The sequence below is a fragment of the Antennarius striatus genome, chromosome 1, assembly GCF_040054535.1.
Source record: "Antennarius striatus isolate MH-2024 chromosome 1, ASM4005453v1, whole genome shotgun sequence".
Taxonomy (NCBI): domain Eukaryota; kingdom Metazoa; phylum Chordata; class Actinopteri; order Lophiiformes; family Antennariidae; genus Antennarius; species Antennarius striatus.
The window spans coordinates 13,725,188-13,750,149 of NC_090776.1; the positions used below are offsets into that span (position 1 = coordinate 13,725,188).

At 42.2% G+C, this 24,962-nt stretch overlaps 3 protein-coding genes across 4 annotated transcripts; 2 read left to right on the top strand and 1 right to left on the bottom strand.

Moving 5' to 3' along the window:
• The first annotated feature begins 387 nt into the window (after nt 1-387).
• adprhl1 (ADP-ribosylhydrolase like 1) lies at nt 388-10,718 on the top strand. 2 transcript variants are annotated; one of them, XM_068329721.1, is made up of 8 exons: nt 388-1,050; nt 2,159-2,323; nt 2,417-2,542; nt 2,667-2,807; nt 5,360-5,487; nt 5,591-5,723; nt 5,814-5,979; nt 7,798-10,718. In XM_068329721.1, the coding sequence occupies exons 1-8, from the start codon at nt 837-839 to the stop codon at nt 9,890-9,892; spliced, it is 3,168 nt and encodes a 1,055-aa protein (XP_068185822.1). In that variant the 5' UTR covers nt 388-836; the 3' UTR covers nt 9,893-10,718. The 2 variants fall into 2 exon arrangements, with proteins under 2 accessions (XP_068185822.1, XP_068185901.1); XM_068329800.1 differs by lacking the exon at nt 7,798-10,718 and adding an exon at nt 6,925-7,787 and having other exon boundaries at nt 405-1,050.
• A 1,442-nt stretch (nt 10,719-12,160) lies between these two features.
• grtp1a (growth hormone regulated TBC protein 1a) lies at nt 12,161-19,114 on the top strand. The gene is made up of 8 exons (XM_068330303.1): nt 12,161-12,799; nt 13,446-13,597; nt 13,684-13,842; nt 15,538-15,662; nt 16,032-16,128; nt 16,225-16,397; nt 16,941-17,126; nt 17,231-19,114. The coding sequence occupies exons 1-8, from the start codon at nt 12,738-12,740 to the stop codon at nt 17,321-17,323; spliced, it is 1,047 nt and encodes a 348-aa protein (XP_068186404.1). The 5' UTR covers nt 12,161-12,737; the 3' UTR covers nt 17,324-19,114.
• Nucleotides 19,115-19,439: 325 nt separating this feature from the next.
• On the bottom strand, nt 19,440-24,216 carry lamp1a (lysosomal associated membrane protein 1a). The gene is made up of 9 exons (XM_068330248.1): nt 23,832-24,216; nt 21,999-22,105; nt 21,701-21,920; nt 21,375-21,536; nt 21,067-21,269; nt 20,854-20,979; nt 20,700-20,766; nt 20,446-20,613; nt 19,440-20,147 (listed from the first exon to the last, which is right to left on the bottom strand). The coding sequence occupies exons 1-9, from the start codon at nt 23,887-23,889 to the stop codon at nt 20,008-20,010; spliced, it is 1,251 nt and encodes a 416-aa protein (XP_068186349.1). The 5' UTR covers nt 23,890-24,216; the 3' UTR covers nt 19,440-20,007.
• Between the last annotated feature and the right edge of the window lie 746 nt (nt 24,217-24,962).

A 24,962-nucleotide genomic window follows, 5' to 3' on the forward strand; every position in this document is an offset into this window, starting at 1 on the left:
CAAGAACAACCACTGCCCTATTAAAATGCCAGCTTGGTAACAGTTGTCCCTTATCAGGTTGCATTCCTGCTGTGCCTCATCATCACCACCGGCTCCTCTGGTAATGCTTTTGTCCACAGTGACTTTGAGAATGTTTAGGGCTTTATTCATCAACAAAAAAAGAAATGTACAAGGGGGAAAAAATGGAGGCGTTAACGTGAAGATGACGTCACAGAAGTAATAAATCAGTTTAAAATAGTGAGGTGAGGATTATAGTGTTAAGCTTCAATATAAGAGTCGGGGGTCAGGAACTTGCATCAGATGGAGGGATGCTCCATTCTTACCCTCCTCCCATGGGGCGGGTGGGATGTCAACAAGGCGCAGCTCCAGCTCACAATATGGCCAGCACATTAGCATCTCTTCCAGTGCGTCCAGCCCCCATGACTGCTTAGACCCAGCCATCGAGCTTTCAGGCTTTGGGGCCACGGGGGATTGCCTTTTTAGGAGACACCTGAACTTGACAGCTGAACTCGCTGCCACCCAACACAAAGAAACTGGCTGATAACATGATGCTCGTGTGTGTGTGTGTGTCAACTTTCAGTACTAAGAGACAACTGATGAGAAATTAGAAGCGAGCGCAAGGGTGGGAAGGTGGGAGAGCTGTTAAGTAGTGGAGACAGAAGCCTGTGATAGCGCCAGACGTACCATCCCAAGTTCTGTGGGATGTTTAGAGGAAAGACTGTTTTTCATTGCTCTGTGACTGAATCGTGGCGAAGAAGCAACAACTGAAAGGTGTTCAGGTTTTGGTCTGTCAAGAGATCCTCTTTTGAGAGTCAGTGTGAGTAGAGCTCACTGTCATGGAGAAATTCAAAGCAGGAATGGTTCTAGGTGCTGCTGGAGATGCTTTGGGCTATAGAAAAGGGCGATGGGAAAGCTGCACCTCAGGCAAAAAAATTCAAGAAGAGCTGGCTTCTCTCGGGGGACTGGGGACCCTGAAACTGGACCCTGATAATTGGCCCCTGAGTGATGCAACACTATTGCACATGACTACAGCAGAAGCACTTATAACAGGTATGTAAAGGGTGACGTCCAGAAGAGAGCATTTTTGGCTGTCAAAGATAACTACAGAAATCTACAAAATCACAATATTTTAACTGCTAAAAATTAAATCAAGTTTTTACAATTCTAGTATAACTGCTTTTAAAACTGACTAGCTATAAGTGATACACAGACATGGCGTCAGACCTGTCCAGCCAATCTTTTGGGTCTTCTACATTTAGGTGAACCAGAATAGTTTCTTCTACGGTCAATGGAAGCTGTTAATCACTTATTGGCAGGCCATCTCTGAATGACACCTTGGCATGATAAAATATATCCTCCTGACCAGTCAACAAATATATTATCTTGGTAGAAAGTTCATTATGTCTGCCATCACTAAAATTTCATCCCAAGTCCCCCACGGTTGTGCCAGGAGATGCTAGGACAGGAAAGTTTAGAACACTGCTGAGAAAATCTGATCCTCAGCTCTGATTGCAGAACAATAGCAGGTCAGATCCCTTTATAATCCACGACTGTTAAATTTGGCTCCATAGAAAAGTTCAATGTGAATGACGATGGCCCTGTGAAATCTGATGATGTCTTTTTAGATTAGAAAGCCCTATTTAGCCACAGTTGGCACATGAGCAACAGTCTGCTCTGTGAAAACCCACACCACTTTTAGAAGTCATATTGTGAGTGATTAGAATGACTTAATTAGTAGTTGACAAGACAAGAGTTAACTTTTGCCCGGTTTTTTCTTTACAAGCATGCATTGACCAATTCGACAGCGCATAGACGAACAGCTTCAGGTCGATCCCGTCAACTGTGAAACAGATTCTGATCCATAGTCTCATTACGTGGATTCCTCAATCAGTAACTTAGTGGTGATGCATGTTTGCCAACATAGTCGCTCTTTCTCATATATTGTTCACATAAACACATTCTAGCTATAGGTTCAGCTTAAGGATACTAGATAACGTCACGGTGAGTAGAAGTGACTCTACTCACTCCACAAGAATGCTGATCCTAATCGGTGGTGTGTCAGAATGAAGCTAAACTTAGACCGGCAAAGCACCACTCATCACCCGTTGCATGCCAATCATGAATAACTCTCAGTCACTGTGTGTATGTGTGTGTCCAGATTACTGGTGTCTGGAGGACTTGTACCGGGAGCTGGTTCGCCTCTATGTTGAAGCCATGGTGTCACTCCAGGGCAGGACTCCTGATCCTGCAACAATGGAGGGTTGTGTTCACCTCAAGCCTCACAACTACCTGCTCGCCTGGCATACACCCTTCAATGAAAAAGGCCAGCTGAGACTTAAGATATTGTCTTGCACTTAGTACAGCATATGGTAATTCCAGTGTATGAAAATGAGTGTGTGGATATGTTTCTGTCCAGGATCTGGTTTCGGGGCAGCTGCCAAGGCAATGTGTGTAGGTATGAGATACTGGCAGTCTGAAAGACTAGAAAACCTGGTGGAGGTCAGTGTTGAGATTGGAAGAATGACCCACAACCACCCCACAGGTGACAATCTTGGCAATTTCTGATTGCTCCAAACCAATTTGTCCACTGCAGGTTGATTATTGAGGTGCTGACATGCTGACAATTGTCCAATCCCTAAAAGTAACAGCATTCCTCTTGGTTTCAGGCTTCTTAGGTTCCCTGACAACGGCACTGTTTGCATCTTATGCAATCCAAGGGAAACCTCTTGTGAGTTGGGGCCGCGAGCTTTTGAAAGTCATCCCTCTTGCTGAGGAATACTGCAAGAAAACCATACGACACATGGCAGGTTAGATTGTGTTTCTGTGAGCAAGACAAATTGGATTATTTTCTTAATGCTGTCACGCCATCACCAACTCCACCCACTACCTGTCAATCAAGCGCCAAACCAATCATGGCGCCCAACCAATCATGGCGCATCTGCCAGAAGGAATCACGTGAGCAATATGGCGTAAGGCATCTGGTATGTTAGCAGAAGAAATAACTATATATGGACTTCCCAGTTAACATAATTTTACAGTGTCATAACTGTTCCAACAATTTTCATGTTTGTGAGCAGAGTCCAAACAGCAAGAATGAGACAAAAAACGGCAACGAATTCTGAGTGAAACTCTGACTGAAAGAGAGGAAAGGATTGCATCAGAAAAATGGGAAGTACGACTTAGCCAGAGCCAATGAATGTGGGGTATACCAAAAAAATGGCCGTTTACACAATGACTGCTTCGGCCAAAAAGGAAACTTATATTTGCAATGTCCGTCCGTTTGCGAACAGTAGGGGGTGAAAACTTTTCTAAATGCTGTCGTACCATCATCAAAAAATGGGCAAATTCAACAAAAAAGGATTAAATCAAAGCTTCACTTTGCAAGTTTATTAAATTTCCTTCCAGCCTTGCTCATGTACACAATCGCTTCCAATCTATGGCCAAAAGAACAAGGAAACATCATCAGACCGTCCAGTTGTGTTTCTGCTGCAGACTCTGTTGAGTTTATTGATGGTCCTCCAGTGAAGACGAGCTGAATCCGTACTGTGATCTCATTCTGTACGGATGATTTTGAAAAGTCTATCCACCAGATTACAAACTCAGCGGCGGTCAGGATGGCGTCGGCACTGTAATGGACATCGTGCTGGTTTTGGTTCCTCGCAACAGGATATTTCCAACTCTGGAAAGTTACATCATCAAAAACTAACTTTTACTGCTCTAATAAAATGCAGAAATCACTGTTCAGGTAGTAAAGTAATCTAAAAGGAAAATGCGCCAGCATACATGACATCACTGTGTCTCATGTGGTGTTGCAGCAAAGCTCAGCTAGCATCAGATGGCTATTGTTTAGCTGGAGCTCTCCACGTTAGCAGTGTAGCATTAGCTCAATAGAACAATGTAGCTATTTATTCTTTTCGTATGTTTGGTATGAAGTCTGATATAATTGTTTTATCGTGGAATTTCCATGACTTCCCACTAGTCATTAATACAATTATTACATGCCATAAAACCATAATTAAAAAACATTATCTACAAATGAAGAAGACTTTGAGTACAGTAATAGTGATCTTTCACAGAAGTGTTGAACCTTCAAATTCATCCAAGAGCAGAACAAAAGCTCATCACAAAAAATAAGAATACGTCAGGCTGCACTTTGTTATGATCAGTCTGCAAAAATAGCATTAATGGGGTGGAGATGAAGTGAAAGTCACATTCAACACAGGAAAATGTTAAGTCCCATTAGATTTTGCAACAACACACCTGGATGACCCTTAGAGTTCTTGAGAGAACATACAAATGGGTCATACAGTCAGTCATCCCACAGACAAGACCAAGTCCACAAGTGAAAGTTTGAAATGACCTAGTTGAAATCCTCACCTGAAAACATTTTAGATGCTTTGGTAGGACATGAAAAGAGTGGTGGATGCACACAAACCCTCTGGTATGGCGACAGTAAGCCACTTCTGCAAAGAAGCATTTGCCAAAATTCCACTACAGCGATGTCAGAAATTGATCTCAAGATATCAGAAGCATTTGGTTGCAGTTGCTGCTGCTGCTAAATGAAGTACAACTAGCTATGAAGTTCAAGGGTTGGTGAGTACTGTTAGGTAACATCTTTTTGTCTCATATCGGTTCATCAATCGCATTTGTTATATATTTAACTTTATTTTTAAGATGTGACACAAATTATGCAATCCACAATGAGATGGAAACAAAAATAGAAGAAATCAAGAGTTGTGTCACACCACATTTTGTCTGTTAGTGAATGATTGTAAAACAACTACTTTTAAGGCTGCAAACAGATCTGCAAATTGCCTTACATGCACATGCAAATTCATTCCTTATTAATATTCACATTTTATTTCCTGTTTCTGAATTGTTTTATTGTTATTTATTGATTTTGTTATTTAGAGATTTTAGTGAGGCAATATTTAAAGAAGAAGGAGAAGAGGAAAGTGTGTTCGTAGGAAGAGAGAGAAGAGGAACACCAACAGTATAGGACTGAGAGTAGGGACGTTGAATGTTGGAACTATGACAGGAAAAGTAGAGAGTTGGTTAATATGATGCAGAGGAGGAATGTAGAAATATTGTGTGTCCAGGAGACCAGGCGGAAAGGTAGCAAGGGTAGAAGTTTAGGAGCAGGGTTCAAGTTGTTCTATCATGGTGTAGATAGGAAGAGAAATGGAGTCGGAGTTATCTTGAAGGAGTAGTTTATTAGAAATGTCCTGGAGGTAAAAAGAGTACAGATAGAGTGATGAGTCTGAAGCTAGCAATTGAAGGTGTGATATTCAATGTTGTTAGTGGGTATGCTCCACAGGTAGGATGTGAGCTGTAATCCGTGCGATCCATTCATACACAGAGTATCAAGAGAACTGGTTCTACTTCGAAGCCAAGTGGCAGTTTTACGTGGAAGAAAGAGAAATAGAGAAAGAAGAACAGAACAAACCTCTGTTCCCCGATCACTATGACGCCGACGAGACAGACAAGGTAAATCTGTCATGCATAAAGAAAATACATAGGTTAAGATTAAAGCCTTAGAAACTTTACCAGGAGCAATGTGCTGCTTTTACTATAACCTTGTTTGTCTTAGACCTATAAGCGTTGGAGCTCTGAGGGTTGTCCAGGCCGTAGAGGTCACGATGCCCCCATGATCGCCTATGATGCTCTCCTAGCAGCGGGTAATGACTGGACTGAGCTGTGCAAGCGAGCCATGTTCCACGGAGGTGAGGACAGCAGCATTCTGCATCTCTGTGGCATTATTAATGCATGGCCTGTGCCACAATGACTTCTTTAAAAATCCTCTGTTTCTTAAGGTGAGAGTGAAGCAACAGGCCTGATTGCAGGCTGCCTCTATGGCCTCATGCATGGGATGAGCAAAGTTCCCTCAGGCCTGTACCAGGATCTGGACAAAAGAGAGCGCCTGGAGGAACTGGGGGAGGCACTTTACAAAGCAGCATCTGCAGACAAATGCCTAGACAAGTAATCCTGCTCTTCAGTGGGCTGAACCCTAGTGGTTATCAGATGAACTGCACAACTGTTAAAGTGTTGCCCTTTATCTCTCACTAGTTCCTTAAAGACAATGGTAGCAATTTGGTAGTCTTGAGTGGCATCCTGTCCTCTTCTCACTTCTCTTGCCTACCTCTTTTTGAAGACGAGACAATAACGATCATCTCATCTTCAAAAAGATAAAGGTATGAATGAAAGCACCTGTCACTGTAGGTGTGAGGCAGAGGAGCATGAGAATAGAGATCATGTGTGGTATTGAGTTTCTGCCTTTGTGAAGGTTCTCCTGTGAGTTCATCATTTTGTAGAACATCTACAGTCAGTTTTTATTCATGTTCAGCTGATGATAGGGAAGAGTAAGTTACTAGTCTGTTACTCAGCTTGATCTGAAATGACAGAACTGTGGGGAAACTCTTCTTTTAACTTCTTAAATATAGCAAATAAGGGATAATGTCCACCTCTGCCCTTTTTCCTTTATAAAGCTAACCTGTATTAACATAATGCACATGGTTATGTTGTACTGGGAAGTATCTAATTCATCACAATCAGAAGAAAGCTTTGTACAAGCCTTTGACAAAGCCTAACTGATTATAAATTATGTCTCTCTTCACAGTAAGCTACAATATCTCTTAATCTACCAAGGCTTTTAATGCATGCAACAAGTGGTAAAAATGTCCAGAAGATTTTAACTTTTATGCATAACATGATCAATTTTATCTGTGATCAGTTGTTATTTGCACTGCAATGCTCTTTTCAGGAATAGTGTACTATACTCCAACGTTACCACTGCATGATGAAAATGAACATTAAAATATACTCAGTCATAAGTTATGCACAAAGCTCCTGTCTCTTTATCTTTATAACAAGATTGATGGAAAGCTTATCTCATATTTCTTTTTGCTGCAAAATCCTCTTCTACAGTCACCTGAACTAATCAACTATAACAAGTTCACGATGCAAGAACACGTCAAGTCTGAACAATTTGTCTCCTCTACTTGGCTGTAGTGGATTGATGACCAGCATATCCAGTCAAAGTAGAAGTGGTCTGGATTTTCCCAAATATCAGACAAGCAGAAGATTAATAAGTAAATGAAAAAGAAGCAGATGGGACATTACTCTGAGTAGAGTGACCATGTTGTGTGAAATGTCACATTATCTACACTTCAGACACATTTATGCAATAACAAGTTTTCCTCTGAATATCTTCCTGATGGTGTTCCCACCTTTATAACAATTGAACCTTAATTCAGCGCAACATAAGTTATTATGGTATATCAACAAAATGTAATCTGATTTCGTCTCATCTTTAGTTCTGTTAAAATTGTGAGTGGATTGTAGTCCTGGCTTCCACACAAATACTATAGATCTTCTACTAGCTGGAAATTTTCACAGCCATAGCAGTATTTCTAATTAATGAACATCTATTCTGACATACAAGTGATCATATATTGTTAGGCTGTATGCAAATTTACTTCTTTTTAATTTGCTTACTATTTTTTTTAATCAAAAATAAGACTAGAATATACTATTTGTTATCACTTAGACATATTGGCAATTGTTGCAACCCCACCGATGATAACTTCCGACATCTGTGAGAGTGGGGGATACGTTAGAAGCTCCTGTTTTACATGAGCATGCATCAAACACCTCCACCTATTTAATGCAATAATGTATTTAATTATTTCACAGTTGTCTTTCAACTTTGCTGTCACTATCCACAAATATTCAGGCAGGCATGTTTTGGCTGCATATAGCTACAGGGATTAAGTTTTGCGTGTCCTCTATTTTCTATAGACCAGAGTCTCGGAAAACCAGTAACAGCCCTGATGGTGGTAGGATGAGGAAGTTGATTAGAGACTGCAACTGCCGCCCTGTGATCCGAGGGATTCTGGAGAGTCTCCTGCATTACTTGACACACGAGATGCCTGAGTTGACCAGCAAAAAGCAACAAAAGCCAAAGTCGGTCATTGTAGCTGAAAGAGATGTAGATAGGCACGGACAGAAGTCTTCAATGGAGCAGAATCAACATCAGACAACATACATTACGGCTCGACTCCCTGACGTGTTTAAAGCAAGCCAGGATAAGATTGTTGAGATCAGTTCCAAAGGCTCTGATAAATGCTGGTCAAATCCACAAAAAGACAGATTGAAAACTGAGTATGAACATCAAATAGCAGGAGACTTAATGCCCCGCCGCCTTACCACATTCCAACTCCTCCATTCCAAATTCATGCGATCCACTCCCAAACCTTCCATTACCCATCAAAGGGAGGTAGGAATGCTGTCCTCCTGCAGAAGAGGGGCAGGTGATGTAAACCACTGCCAAGACAGTGAGCATAAAATGCACAAGAGCGAGAAGATTAGAAAGGAACATGAGCTGAAGAGGGGGAAAAGTGTGAAAGATATTGTGGCAAAGTTTGCCCTTGCAGAGCAAAAGGAAGAAGGAAAGAAAACATTGAAGTCAATTAAACCAAGACTCATCAGAAAAGGGGTTCTTCTGTCATCCCTGATGGACAGGTTTGAGACCATAGCCAACCAAAATAAGAGAAGTGACTCAAAATACTCACATGAAAGACCTCCCAATGGATTCGAAGTGGTGAGTACCATCAAACAGAGGCTAGGTTTTCATGACAGACAGGACCGACGGGGAATGGATGAAACTGCTCGTAAACACAACCAACACAAGCAAACAAATAAATCTTTCAGACAGCATTTGAAAAACGACCAAGCAATAACTGGGGAAGAACAGCAACTGGTGGAGGCCTTGGACATTTGTTCAAAAGTAAACTCAAACTTGGAAAAGAGATATTATTTGAAATCAGAGCAAATAATGCAAATGGGAGATGAGCAATCTGAACAAGAGGCTGAAGGTCAGTGTACATTAAAGAATATAAATCCTCAAGGTAATAATAAAGATGCCAAAGGTCGCAGGTCAGAGGAATATGGTGACACTCAGGCAATGGTAGAAGAAACCAGTGTCACCAACAACTTAAAATATGGACAACTACAGAAACTCAATTTAACATCCGTCAGTGAGTCTTTCCTGCCAGAGCCCAACAGATGTCTTCCACAGGTAGAAGCCAAGCTGACCTGGTATGTGGCAACTGTAATATGCTGCTCTCCTGTGTGGTCCACATGCATTGAGTCCTCTCCAAAGCAGTATTCAACTGAACCATCCAAGCACCCGCATGCACGGCTAAAGGCAAATGTTTCTCACACAACCTTCCGGTGTGGGAAATCAAACACGGATGAATCTGCCACTACAAATACTGATAGAATGTGCTTGTTAATGCCCAAAACTGAGGAACATTTTACAGACACCTGCAACACCTCTGTGGTGGACAGATCACCAGAAGATCTTGATTCAGCCAAGGATGTGACCACCCAAAGAGACTTGCCCAAGTATGTCATCCCACGTATTAACAGATTTGATTATCAGCAGGATATTGAAGACTTGATTGAGTCCTATTCACACCCAGAAATTAACCCCCCCCTGGCTGAAATACCCCTGACACATTCAGATACTTCTTATTCTGGAACGGTTGCACGTCACCTGAACGACAAGAAGGTCCAGGTCCTCCACGCAGCAGCAAAGGAGAAAACAGAGGCCAATCCTCAAGAAAGTGTCAGGGAGACAAAAGAAGAAATAACACCAGTGGATACAAAACATACACATATACCGCCAAGTGTGAGACTATCCAAAGGCACTGTCAATAACACTGTGTTTGAAGAAACTGAGATCTCAACAGAGATATCACCAAAAATTCACCTTCAGAGAGAAAACCCAAGGCTTAGACCAAAGTACACGACAATCAACTACGGGGATCCTTCTCTCAAACAAACATATAAACCCAAAATTATACGATTTACTGACACGTTTACCTTTTAGGAGTGGAATACTGAACAGACATCAGTGAATAACCTGAGTCCTACAATCACGTTTTTTGCTGAACAACTGTTTCCTTTTAATTGATTCTGTATAATAAATTTAAATCAACATTTTAGTTTATTCTGTCAGGTATAAAAAGTGTTTAAAAAGTTGCAGCAACAAAACTGAGCATATCCATGTCTACTGTGTAAACAACAAATGAGCATGGGTATCAACATTCTGTATTTCACTGTATTTACATATTTCGTCATCTGATGTCAATGACTGGTCACCAGATAACAAAAGTGACCTTTTCTTTTAAAAGGCGCATTATTATTTTAATCCCAAGCCATTTGACTTCATTTTTTGGGTGCTGGTAGCTCAAGTTGAAATGTCTGTTACATCATGTCTAAAGACATGGTGGTGTTGTAGTTAGCACTGCAGCCTCACATTGAGTAGGCCCAGGGTTCAACTACACCTCCCACAGTCCAAATACATGTAGTGACCCTCAATAAAGGTATGAAAATGAGTGTGAATTAATTTGTGTTGTACCCATCTCTCATCCAATATTAGTTGAGATGAGCTCCATGACTGTAAATTGTTCTGGATGATGGGATGGTTGCGCCCAGCAGCGTCACACATGACAGACTGGAAACCAGCAATACACTACTACTCAAACATCAGTAGTCATTAGGGTTTAACTCTGGTAATTTTACAGGAGGATTAGAGATTGAGGTGTATTACCCAGGATTTATCTTGATAACAAATGTGGATGGGAGGACGGTGGTGAAAAATCAAATCAAATTTCAAGTCAGTTTTTTAAGTCAGGCTGACAGGGCTAATAGAACCTCTAAATTTAGATGAATTTTTGTATATTACTATTCCATTTTACAGTCATTAAAGCTCATACAGTACAGTGTCTCTCTATCTCTCTCTTCCTCTCTCTCACATAAACACACATGTGCGCATGCACGCACGCACACACACACACGCACGCACACACACAAACACACACACACACACACACACACACACACACACACACACACACACACACACACACACACACACACACACACACAGGATATGTTTGGGGTATTGGTGTGGGTGTGGCTGGCTTGTGTTATCACCTTGAGCCTGTCTGGACTGTTCAACAAAAAATTCAGTTAAATGTTACCCAACATTATCAATTTTTTTTTTGTATATACAAAGAAAAATCCAAGAACTCCAAAATTCTTAAGATTTCTCCTTTTTCAGCTCTGGAAATAGGAGCGAAGAGTATTTCGAGTGACATATTTATGAGTTCATAGTTTTATTTGCAGATTTGCTGATCTGCAGACATCCAATGATTTGTCTGATGAAAAACTGTTACTCTGCCAGGATGTGTGTGAATCCGGGTGTTACTTATGAACACACCGCTCTGCCAGCAGAAGTCTGACTTTACCTGTGCTACGTGGCTCTGCTGAGGGGGCGGGGCTGCTTAAGATGTGTGCTGCTTTTATGGTAGTCGGACATTCAAAAGCCATAAAGTCAGGTTACACCTGGAATGTATGATCAGGGAGTTGCTTACCTGTTTGGTATAGTGTACCTGAAGTTGTGTAGTAGTCGGCATTTTATGTTATAAATAAAATTGTCTATGGAAACCTTAACAAGATCGTTAAATTGAAAAGTGCAAAACAAGAGTTGCTTTAGGGTTTAAACCAAGAAAATTATTTTCATTTAAGATTAATAAGCCGATCATTTTAATTATTGGTGGTTTTACCAATAAGTCTACAGAAACTACAAAAAATCAAATGTCAGACAATTCCCCAGAGTGAAGTGCCACTTCACATTGCCCGTTTGGCCCCAACCCTCAGTAAATTACTGTAATTTGCTATCATCGACAACAAAGAAGAACAGTAAATCTTTGCTGTAACACTCCGATATTTTTGCTTGAAAATGCTTGAAGCAAATAATTGACTATCACAACAGTTGGCATTTCGATTTTTGTGACTGACAAATAAATTAGGCTAATCATCACAGTTTTTAAGAAGTACTTTATCACAGTTTAAGTCCCACCGATACATACTGGATGTAAAACTAATATTTATCGTCAATCCATAAATTTATTATTTGAAAATAGGAGACAATATTTTACACACGTCTTTTTTTCCCTGCAGCACATACAGTAGGTAGCTCTTCATTTTTCGAGATAAAGCTGTTTTAATGGGGGCATAAATCACATTTGGGCGTCCCGCGTCAGCTGATTTAGGAAATTACGAGGGTACATGAATGCAGCACAAAGTCTGATTGGCGTGTGTCCTGGGACAAACGCCACAAGTCCGAAATATTGTACGGAATAGTTCTGACCGTTCGGACTAAGAAGAATGGATGCAAACGAGCTGATTTAGACTGAGACTACTTGTGGGAGCATAATGTAGTCCTTATGTTTGGTTTTGTTCGCACTAAAGTGACGGACCAGCCGGTTGTTGTCCGGAGAGAGGGAGTGGAGCAGCAGGTGCATGTGGATGACGATTAAACTCCAGCTTGCCTCTAAGGCTTGATCATCAGCGGATCGATAAAGTAGTTGGATAATCCAGCCAAAATCGATATTTTAGATTGGAGGGAAGCGTAACAATGTTTTACAATTTCCCTTCCCAAGAATAGTGTGTTAATCCCAAGAAAACCAGCGACCTATCTCGTTTCTTCGCACGCAAACATGGAGAGAATCAACAGTGGACGTCATCGCTGGTTTACCCAACTTTCACTGTGTGTGTGTAAACTTTGAGGCTGTTTTGGGCCGATTGGAGAAACACGCCACGGTGGGGGGGTGAATGCCGAGACTTTAGCACGACTCGTAGGAAAATCACAGTGGAAAAAAGAGAGAATGGAGAAAAACGGAGCGGGTGTCTCCCGCATCGGCGGCGGAGCCAGAGACAGAATGGACAGGTAACGTCAACCCAAACCTTATTTCAAGCTTTATTTTATCGACTTCCCCCTGAAGAAAAATGTTGAGGAGGGTTATAGTGTTATTTCTTAATTCTCACAAATTTGATTCAGCAACATTAACCACAGAGGTAAACTTAAAAGACCGTGAGCTTCCGACTTTACACTAACTTTAGCATTTAGCTAACGTTAACTTTAGCTCTTTAGCCCATGTACTGTAATAAATAAAAACAAATAAGTAAAGTGGTCGTATTTTAAATAAACACAACAACCAAAAGAAGTTATCTGTCGTCAAGAGTTAATTTTGACATTAAAATATTGTGAGAATTTAAAGTAATCTGTAGGTCGTTACCTGGAGTCACGTGACACTGTGCCCCGGAGGGAAAGGGTTAAGCAGCGGGGAGATTAAAGAGTTAATTAAGTTTGAGCCACCAACACGACTTTTTCCACCAATCAGCACTTCAGTATTCACAGCCCTCTGTCTTTATGCTGTTATGGGTTTATCTCATTTAATGCATACATATAATGTAAATTAAGAAGTCAAATCATTTTTCAGCAGAATTCGATTAGTGTCTGGTTTATAATGCTGTGATCTGATTGTGATCTACTAACCAGCTCGACTGATTCTTTCTTTATGATTGTGACCCAGTGTGGATCCATATGGCTTTGAGCGCTCTAAAGACTTCGATTATGACTCGTATGAGGAGCTGATGTCTGAGTATCTGGTTGTGCTGACCCGACGATCCATCAAGTGGTCCAAGCTGCTGAAGGGAAAAAGCAAAGTGCAGAAGAATGTAAAATGTGAGCATGAGAACTGAACACGCCAGAATCCTCACAGAGTGGGCGCATGCAATAAGCCTGAACCACACGTTTCTCCTTTCCTTCAGTAAAGCGCTACATACGCAAGGGGATTCCCAATGAGCACCGAGCTCTGATCTGGATGACAGCCAGTGGGGCTCATGACCAGCTGGAGAAGAACCCGGGATACTACCAGTCCCTACTTGCAGCCCAGCATGACCCGAAACTGGTGGAGACCATCTGCACAGGTTTGCTGAGGGTGATGAGCTCAAGCTTTTAAAACGCATCAAGCTGACTTTATATAACACCTACTTTGATAACTGTCAGTAAATACCAAGGCATTATAATTGTTATTATTGAGCTTATTATATGCCAGACAGTTGAGGATTAATATAAAGGCACTCCTTTCATTTTAATAATACTGGTAATAAGCAGATATTTGTGGGAGGATAGTACCCAAAGTTTTTGATAAATTACATTCATAGCTCTGTTTAACCTATCATAGAAAATCTATTCATTATCATGAGTAAATAAAACAAGTTAGCCAGTTATTTAAATGCCCCCACTCTTAGTAAAGGTGACACTGTAAGTTTGAAAACGGACTATTTGCAATCAAAGTTGCAGACCTTGCTATTGCCATTATTTTTGACTGGATGCCTGTAGGAGTGTTCCTGTATGTTGATACGGCTAGCCTTTAATGCTGATTGTAGCAAACTCGACCATACAGACTGCAACTTCTGCAGACTACAGCTACACAATGATACACAACGGTTGGATGTGTCAGAGCTTTTATGCTTAGCATTACAGTTAATTCCACTACAGCAGCATGAATCGTGCACAGAAAACAGCCCTACATGAAAGACTGGACTGGGTGTGTTGTTTGAGGTAATAAAAAAGACAATGAAAACAATTCAAGAAGGTCAGCTGTAAGCAATCCTTTTTGTTAAGGGCGTATCAGATGATAAACCACACCACAGTGATTTACAATAAACTGAGAAAGGATTAAAGGATTGTATGACTTCTGGAAGTTATGCAGTGACAGAAATGTTGTGGCACATTTCCATGAAGCAGGATTCATGGATTCATTCAAACATTTTTAGAGGACTTGTAGGATCAGTTTACGATTCAGTGGGAGAGTTATTGGTCTTTTTGTCTGCATTTAAATAAAATCTGAGCTTCCACTTAGCCATGAGTGAGACCCACTCTAGTGTTTTTACAGTTGCGCCTGCTGGCTGTGTCCTCCCTCCACACAAAAGTCTGCTGAAGATCTGAACACAGAGGTTGACATGAGCATTAGCCTAAAATTAGAAAATAATTTGCTATTCTAAACCTGCATTTCAGGATTAGTAAATTGTTGTTGGTGAGCCGAGTTATTGTCCAGCTCAGTGAGCGAGGCGGACTGCAGTGGTTGTTGAAAGAGCTGCAGAGTGAATGGAGAGCATTGTTTGGATATGACATTATTTTCTGATTCTTTGACAGCAGCTACACTCTAAAGCACAAAAGCAACTGCTGCAGGATGGTGCTGTAGAGGTGGATTTCATGCACAGCCGATAAACTTGTTATTTTGCTCCTCATTTATTCTGCTCTGATGCTGGCTCTATTTGTTTGCAGTCAAGCTGCATCACTGCATTATATGTTGTCATCAGAAATTTAAGTTGTATGGGAAAGAGAGTTTAAACACCGTGATACCGCAGAATGGAACATAAACCTCATTAATGGATCCACCCTTTAAACAACCAAGGTGAAAAGTTCAGTTCAAATATTTGAGCTGGTTGTGTGAGTGGAAAAGGGCAGAACAACACAGTAGTTGTTAGGAACATCTCTAGCTGCAACTCCAGTGCAGTCAGCAAATTAAAAAAAACCTTCATTTGTAAAAGCAGGCTGTTTCTTGTTATGCACGCATAAAACAACACACATTAAAGGAGTGTCTGCCTTTGTTTCAGACTTGAACAGAACATTTCCAGACAACGTCCAGTTCCGTAAGACGTCCAACCCCTGTCTGCAGAAAGCTCTGTACAACGTTCTGCTGGCTTACGGTCACCACAACCCCACCGTGAGCTACTGTCAGGTAATGTTCCTGAAGATCTGACACCATCACACACATGTGATACAGATGTTGGGTATCTGCGTCATTTGAGGCTCTACGTCTTAAGGAAGGCTGTTTGTGTCGTTGTTAGCTCGGTGTAGCTTTGTGCGAATTTGAATTGATAATTCAACGGCTTGATTTACAATTCAAATGAAAAAAAGGCTAATGGACCAACCAACTCTATTTAGAGACGGCGCATATGGGATTTGTGTATCATGCTGAACAGCTAAAAGAGGAAATGCAGAAACACAATTTATTTGTAGAAGCTGTGGTTATATTTTGTAACCATGTTAATGAATGCGAGGACTGTTTCCAAGATTTGTGTGTGACCGGAGTGTCTCATGTTTTCAGGGGATGAATTTCATCGCTGGCTATTTGCTCATCATCACTAAAGATGAGGAGAAGTCCTTCTGGCTGATGGATGCCCTGCTTGGAAGAATTTTATCAGGTACGGTGTTTCTTTTTTTGGAATGAACAATAAAAATGAACTCTTCAGTATATCCTTCTTAATAGAACTCAGGGTTTTGTGTGTGTGATGTCACAGACTACTACAGTCCAGCCATGCTGGGGCTGAAGACGGACCAAGAAGTGTTGGGGGAGCTGGTGAAGGTTAAAATGCCCCGAGTCTGGCAGACCATGGAGGATCACAATGTCACGTGGACCCTGGTGGTCTCGCGGTGGTTCATCTGTCTCTACATAGATGTGTTACCAGTTGAGGTGAGACATATTTGTTGGAGTGCAAGAAATTACTCACAATGGTACAGAACTGAACACATGTGCTGCATTTGTGTCAGCTTGTAATGGTTTCACACAGATGTGAGCCTTTTAGTCATCCTTGTGTTTGGAATGGTGACAATTCCAGGAAGTCTCCCCTTGTGATTAAAGTGAGGAGCAGAACGTGGGCAAAAGTTTCTGTCCCTCATGTGTCTGATATAACAAGAAAAAGAAATCCACAAAATTTTCTGTGAACAACTAATTTGTGAAAGGCTGATTATTTATGTAATGTTCTAATTAAAATTGGGCTTTCAGATATGCAGGTAACAAGAACTTTGACAATTACAGCTTTGTCTTCCTTTGATGAGCTGTAAAGAGACAGTACGTGCAAAAAGGCATTTAAATGAATGGTTTATATTTCAGTTGTTGCATGGTAATTATTTAATAGGTTGTTTTTCCTGTCCCCTCGTAGAGAAAGGAAAAAGAAAAGCATTGTTATAATGGTGTATTATAGATAATCATTAAAATGTGGCTTTTTTTCTGCAGACAGTTCTGAGGATTTGGGATTGCTTGTTCTACGAAGGCTCTAAAATCTTGTTCCGAGTTGCCTTGACACTGATCCACCACAATGAGACTCTGATCCAACAGGCCAAGTCGTTCCCTGACGTCTGTGAAGTCTTCAAGCGGATCACCCACGGACCATTTGTCGATGAGTGTCACGCTTTCATGCAGGTAAAACAAAAGGGAAGGCGTGCCATGGCTGCTGTGCGTTAAACTTGTGCTTTCACTGGATGATAGACGTAAAATAAACACACTGTCGTTTCTTCCCCTCATAGAGAATCTTCACTGAACCAGGAAGTCTGTCCACAGCGACCTTGACGAAGCTGCGATCTGCATGTCGATCTCGCATCATTGCAGAAAAATCCTGATGCAAACCCTGTCAATTTAACCCCTTGACTTCTTTATACATTCCACTGGGCTGAGCGCCCTGGAGCTTGTTTGCACCTTTTAAAAAAAAATGAAGTAATCTAACAGTGACAACTACATAACGTATAGATTTGTCTTAAACTTGTTTAGGACTATCATGGAACGTAAGTTATATATTAAATTTAGCAAATGCTGTACGCGCTAATGGTTCTAATCTTATAGATGTACTGTAATCATTCTCTTGACTAAACAGTCAGCCAGAAGCTGGGCGTTAAAAAGCCACTTCAGATAAGCTATTAGTTGCATTCTGTAAGCACAGCCAAGAGGAAGCGGTCTACTGTATTTCACCTTGAATGCAACATGACAAAACAACATGCTGCACTTTCTGCTGTAGTAACCAATGTGAATCCTGCTGATTTCATGAAATTTGTAGAGATTTCAAAATCTGATGTATTGTTGAGCCAATGCTGTCACGTGTCCAGTTTGTTGTGTTTGGGCTTGGTATTGATGACACTGATATTTTATTGTGCTGGCTCAAGCTCAGCATTCTGCTTAATGCGTTACTTTTTTAGCTGTGATACATAATCAGCCACAAACTACAAATATTCAAACAACTGCATGAAATACAAAATCTGTGCTAGACTAGTAGGATCTTTATTAACTTCCGGTAAGATGCAAAATAGAAGAGATTAAACTATCCATCCATTTTCTACCGCTTATCCGTAGTTGGGTCGTGGGGGCAGCAGCTTCAACAGGGAGCCCCAAACTTCCCTTTCTCCAGCCACATCCACCAGCTCTTACTGGGGGATCGCAAGACGTTCCCAGGCCAGTGTTGAGATATAATCCCTCCACCTGGTCCTGGGTCTGCCCCGAGGTCTCCTCCCAGCTGGACGTGCCAGAAACACCTCCCTAGGGAGGCGTCCCGGAGGCATCCGCACCAGATGCCCAAACCATCTCAACTGACTCCTTTCCACGCAAAGGAGCAGCGGCTCTACTCTGAGCCCCTTGCAAACAGCAGTGTCTCTCACCCTATCTCTAAGGGAGACACCAGCTATCCGCCTGAGAAAGATGATTTCCGCCGCTTGTATCCACGATCTCGTTCTTTCGGTCATGACCCATCGCTCATGACCATAGGTGAGGGTAGGAACGAAGATTGAACGGTAGATGGAGAGCTTTGCCTCTCGGCTTAGCTCCCTCTTTGTGACAACAGTGCGGTAAAGCGACTGCAATACCGCTCCTGCTGCCCCAATTCTCCATCCAATCTCACGTTCTATTGTTCCCTCACTCGTGAACAGGACCCCAAGATACTTAAACTCCTTCACTTGCGGAAGGACTCAAGACAATCCACTGGCTTCCTGCTAAGGACCATGGCCTCAGATTTGGAGGTGCAGATCCTAATCCTCGCCGCTTCACACTTGACTGCAAACCGGACCAGTGAGCGCTGCAGGTCACAGGCCGATAATGCAAACAGGTCCACATCATCTGCAAAAAAGCAGCGATGCAATCCTCAGTCCACCAAACTAACCCCTCGTCACGACGACCGCCTCGATATCCTGTGCATGGAATTCGAAAACAATTGCTGACAAAGAGCAGCCCTGGTGAAGGCCAACAGCCACTAGGAAAGAGTCCGACCTACTGCCAAGAAACCACGCAGCTCTCACTTTGGGCGTACGGGGATTGGATGGCCCTGAGGAGAGGCCCCTGAGCCCATTCTCCAGCAGTACCTCCCACAGTACATCCCTGGGGACCCGATCGTACGCCTTCTCCAAGTCCACAAAACACGTAGACTGGATGAGCATACTCCCAAGCCCCCTCTAGGATCCCTGTGAGAGTAAAGAGCTGGTCTGTTGTAAAACGAGATTAAACAATTTCTATAAAATTTAAAAAAAAACAAAACTAGATTATGGACGTTTCTTCACACAGTGTGGAAAAGCAAGAATGGAAAATAAACTCATGCACCAGTTTGCTTGTAATGTGAAAAATTAATAATGTTGCACATAAGAAGGTTGAACTGTTTTCATCATAATTAACCAGAAAATGTTTAATTAGTTTGATTAAAAAGAACCTGTATCATGTTTCTCTCTAAAAGATGTAGAGGAACATGAATGGAATCGTCAATCAGAGCTTTCCCTTTAATAGGTTACTAGGATCAAAAAATGTAGGTCAGCAAGAACAGACTTAACTAGTAAACCAAGTTAAATATTATTGTGATAGTCATTGAAACTTAAAAAATAACTTAGTCATACATTTTATTTGACTCTCCCTCTGCTTCTTTAATAAGATATTAAATAACTGCTCTAGCTAGGGAAAAAAACCCCATAAAGATAATTCAAATCAATCCAATTCCTGTGATTATGAAAGGAATAAACAGCAAATTCAAACCGCCATCATTGTTTACCACAAAAACTCTTGTGTAGTCTTCTCTGTGTTCAAGATGCGCACCATGTGCATTTAGCTGGCCTTCTCATCTGATGAAGGAAAATGAATGAAAACTACAATATCCAGGGGGTCACGCAGGCTCAGCACAAAGCATGCACTCGTCAAGGAGCAACAAGTGCTTCTGCGCTTACATTCATGTCCACAGTCTCACTACTTGCTCAGTTGCTTGGGGGGAGGTGTGTGTGTGTGTGGGTGGGGGGTCCATCTCTTCACCGTTCAGTCTATCAGCTTTAAGTGAAGGGTTCGCTCAGATGGTCTGGTATCCAGCGTGGCTCCTCCTCCTGCCTATGAGATATGCAATGAGGATGATGAGCACCAGGCCTGCGAGAGCTGCTCCAACGACGATGGGGATGAGCATCTGGTCCTGGTCCATCTGACACTCCTCCGCTGGAGATGGAAAAAGAGATGGAAGAACAAAATCAAATACAGTGTAGTTGGACATCTGGGAGTTGTGTAAAATTAATTTAAAGAGTATAACATGGGAGCTTTAAAGTTAACATGAGTCTTTTAAATGTTATTAAACCTTTGTTTAATCAACACACACACAAAAACTATAGGGTTTCATGGGATGTAACATAAATATCTTTGCTGTGCAGCAGAACGACACCTTCTCCTACCGCTGCTTCATCGCTACCAATAATCAAAGGGATCACAACAGGGAAGGTTTAAAAACAAACACAAGTACCTGTTGCAAACTGGTTGGTGGTGACTTGAAAAGGTTGAACCTGAAGTCGGAAAGTGTTGAGAGAGAAGGTCGGCCCCACCTCCAAAATTTGCTCTGCGTTGCACATGTAGGAGCGGCCGAGTGTACTCCGCATGTAGTCCAGACTGTTGTTACCCACTGAAAAGGTACCTGAGGAGAGAGACAGGTGGGCAACATGTTGAATGAAGTGGGTGGGAGCCGTTAGGACATCATGTTGCTTCTGAAGAATAACGTACCGGCCATATCGGACCAATTAGCCTGCAGCGTTATCGTGCTCAAGTGGTATTTATTGTTTGTGGTGTTCTGTTGATGGGAAGAGGTGCACTGAGCAAAACTTCAAAAATGAAACCCAAGCTGATCATGTGACTGTATTGAAGCAGGAGCACTTACCAGAGTGAAGCTGAAGCTCAGCATGGTGGCGTTCGCTTCTGTCAAAGTCAAGGTGGCGCTGGTCGTGTTGCACGATCCTGATGGATTCGTCACGTTGGGAACCAGGTTTACCAATGCCTGGATAGTCTGATGACGCAGACAGAAGTACATTTGATTATTTGACATTTATTATGAAAAACGGACTGAAATTTGTCTTCTTTCATTCTCCTTTACCTTATTCTGAGATCGAGAAAAGTAAGAGACGTTGAGCTGCAGTCCCATCTGGGCCAGGAGACACACAGTGCCGTTGGTGTTGTTGACGGAGTAGGTGCCCTGTTCCGGTTTCCCAGCCGGGGTTGGGGGCGGAGCCACAGTCGTGGTACCGGCAGTGGTGGGTGGAGCTGTAGTGCCTGCCTTGTCTGCTATACAAACACTTTCTGTGATAAGACAAAAAAAGACAAAAAAAACTTTAGTGGGTAGACCAACCAAGAAACCCAGAAGTAAGCAAACAAAAAAAAACAACCCACAATGGCATTTCATACCTGTTGGGCTCAGGTCATTTCCAGGCATGTAGGCCTCCAGCTTCATGTCAGAGAAAGTCACGGTCGCTTCACCAACTTTAAAAGTGATGGGGCTAAAGCAGCGGTAGGTGGAATTGATAGGTGCCCAGATCCCGACTGAAGACGACACCACAGTGACCACGTCTATGACAAAATCAAACATACAGTGTTTGTTATACCAAGCATTTTGTGTTCACATCTGCTGTGAATAATATGTACAACTCAAGCAGCACACGCATGCTTTTAGCATTAGACTTATCAACATCAAATCTGTGTGGGACAATTTGTGTGATGCTATTTTTTCTGACCTGAACTATTTGCTCCAGGGAAGAAGGAGGAGTCACTGAGGTTATACTGCAGCGTCAGGTTGGCAACACTGTAAAGACTCCCATTGGTTGTGAAGCTCAGTCCTAGGGCGTGGCCCGACCCAAACACCGCCACCAACCAGGGTGAACGGCCATCTGCACCGCAGGAGCTGCTGCCTGTGTCGACCGTGGTGGAATTAGGCAGAGGGACCGACACCGATGTCTGAAGACAGTAAAAAGATGCAACATTCAACAAACAGATGGATGTATTTAACGCTTTCGGTGTTGTCTCTGTCCATACCGTGCTGTTGGAGGTGTTGTACGTGATGGAGAAACTGGCAGAAAGCTCAGCCTTGATGCAGGTGGAGTTCCCTTCCTTCACCTCTAGAGTAACAGCCTGAATGCTTCCTGTAGACGAGCATTAAACAAGTTCAAAATTTATGTGGAAAAAGAGATTCTGATGAATGCAAACATCTTGGAAACTCAATTCAGGTTCAGTGTAAATATTCTTAAAATTATATATTTACGTTATAGTCTCATATTGTGGATAAATATGACATGTTAATTACATGAGTCTTCAGTTTCATCATCATAAGGAAGCAGTAATGGCAAATAAATAATTTACCATGTGACTTGTTGATGACGATAGACGTGAATGTTCTATTTATGCTTAAGTAAACTACGAATTACCGTGTGATTATTATCTGCTACTTATCTGGGTCTTCTTGGTCAACCTGACTTTTTGCAACCTTACTGTGTGCTGCTTTGTTAGAAACAGTACACATGATAGGAATAAGGCTTATTACAACACAACCAAAACACCATCAACATATAATAAAGCAGTCCTCTAAAGACACCACCAGATGTCTGCAGCCAGTTTAAAAAAAAGACAGAGCAGGAACCAAAACCCTCACACTCCAGTCCAGTCACAGTAACAACTGGCCATCCTCAGAGCAACAGAAACTGAGCCCACACTTAGTTAGTTATACTAAACTTGGATACCATTAAGTGTATCACCAGCAAAAAAAAAAACAACTGCAGAATTTTTATACCTTTATCACATGGAAATTGCAAACTTCGTTAATATCTGTCAACATGTGAGTCATTGGGGCTTGCAGCTCTGGGATGGACTGCTTTCAGAGAAACATTCTCATCCATTTATGTTTCAGCAGTAATGCAATGCAGGGGTTTCATCACTTGAAGAAGAAGCTGAGGCTCCAACATGACCCCCACACAACTTCCTCTAATTTCATCATTCCTCAGAAGACGAACTAGACTCTTCCCCTTCTGCTCCTTTCTCAATCAATTCAGTCTTTCAGTAAATAATCCAGTCCATTATCAGACTGCCTTTCACTCGTTGTATCCCCTGTTGCCTGGCTGAGACGTCACCCTCATATCACCACTGTCAGAGCAGTAAACACACGGCTGCCTGGTGACACAACACTGCAATCCGATCGTGGAGGAAACAGAGTCAGTGTGCAAGGACCACTTCACACGATCCTTGTGGAGAGAAAAACACAACAGGTGTCCACGTGTCGGTGAGGAAATGATGGACCTGATGGACTTAAACCAGGTCACCGGGTCATGTTTTCCATGCGTCAGCAGCCACATGTTTGTGTTCGAGGCGATCAAGCCGATAACAGTAAACAGGCCCCGGCCTGATACTGTACAACATGGAGCCCCCCCACCGAAACAACGATGCCAACGCGTCGATACAACCTGAATAGGAGTGCCGTTTGTCATCTCTTGACGCTAACATGACGCTAACTGGTTTCTGAATCTTAGGAAGGTGGTTGAATATCTGACGACTCTTGATCGCTCCTTAGAAGTAGCCCGTCCAGCTGCCCGGAAGATATTTCAATGCTTAACAAACAAGCACACATGTATGACTGTGTAACTACATTTTTAGTCAATTGGCTAATCGAAAGATTATTCTCTCGATGGATTCGTTCAAAAAGTCAGAACACCGCTTTAAAAAGTGTCAGCTTGCGTGTTTCTGACGATTTCTAACATCCAATCCGTGAAACGCCTCACTAAAGCCGGCCGACACCGCAGGTGATCCGCGGTCCGTGTCGTGACGTAGTTCGGGGTAACGGCGGCGGCAGGAAGACGACAAGTAAGCGCTAAAACTCACCCAGAACCGAAAACCAGGCAATGATCAGCGCCGCAAAAGTATGACTGGGCTTCATCATTCAGGTTAGGTCACAACACAGACGGTGCTTCTGTTCTGATGTCCCCGTTGAGGAGGGGGATCCCGACCCGCAGGGATGGTGGCCGGACGCCGCTTCAGGTGCAGGTGGCGTCGCACGGAGCTTTGACAACCACACTTGTTTTCAAGCACAACTAGCAAAATCTGATGTGTTGCGGCTGCTGCGGGAGTCGTCAACGGTTCTCTATTGCTGTCTAACCAACAAAAGCGTAACTTGTGAAATTTTAAAAACACGATCTGCCCTTGAAAAGCAAAAGTGAAATTAGTTGAACGCAGTTGCGTTCCAGTCACGGCTATGCTGTCCGACTGTGGCAACACGTCACGTGAACTCAGCAGTCAGAGCTAACGGTCACGTGAGGCCGCCCCCTTTTCTCCAGCGGAGACTGAGCTGCGTTCAAATGCAACGGATACATGAACAACACCATAAGAGACAAACCTTTAGCTCTCTATAAGTGCATGAAATTATATTTCTCTATAAATATATGCCTTATTACGTCGAGTAGATGTAAAGTGATGCCTTACGAGAACAATTGCGCACTTCCGGGAATTATAATATTGATTTTTTTTTCTTCCTGGGGGACTCATATCAGCTACAGAAGTAAAATGTAGTTAATTCTAAGTATTTGCCACTTTTTACTTCAATATTCGTATTAATTATCAAGCATACATGTGATGAGTCATGAACGGCAACTTGGATGTATGATTTCAAGAAGTCGCACCTGAACGCAACATTCCCCGAGTGTTATGTAAAAACATTTCCAAGATGATAATTTTATTTCATTTTTTTTTAACTGGAAAACTGGCTATTAGAGTTCACTCTCTCCAACCAACCAACTAACCACACACACACACACACACACACACACACACACACACACACACACACACACACACACACACACACACACACACACACACACACGTTATCTAGGCTGCACAGTACATGTGTTGTCAGCTGACGCCTTCGTTAATTCACGAGGGAGGAAAAAGCCTTAGAGGAACGCAGAGGGTGCTTCTGTGCTGCTTCCCAAGAATTATCAGGACTCTGCTACATTC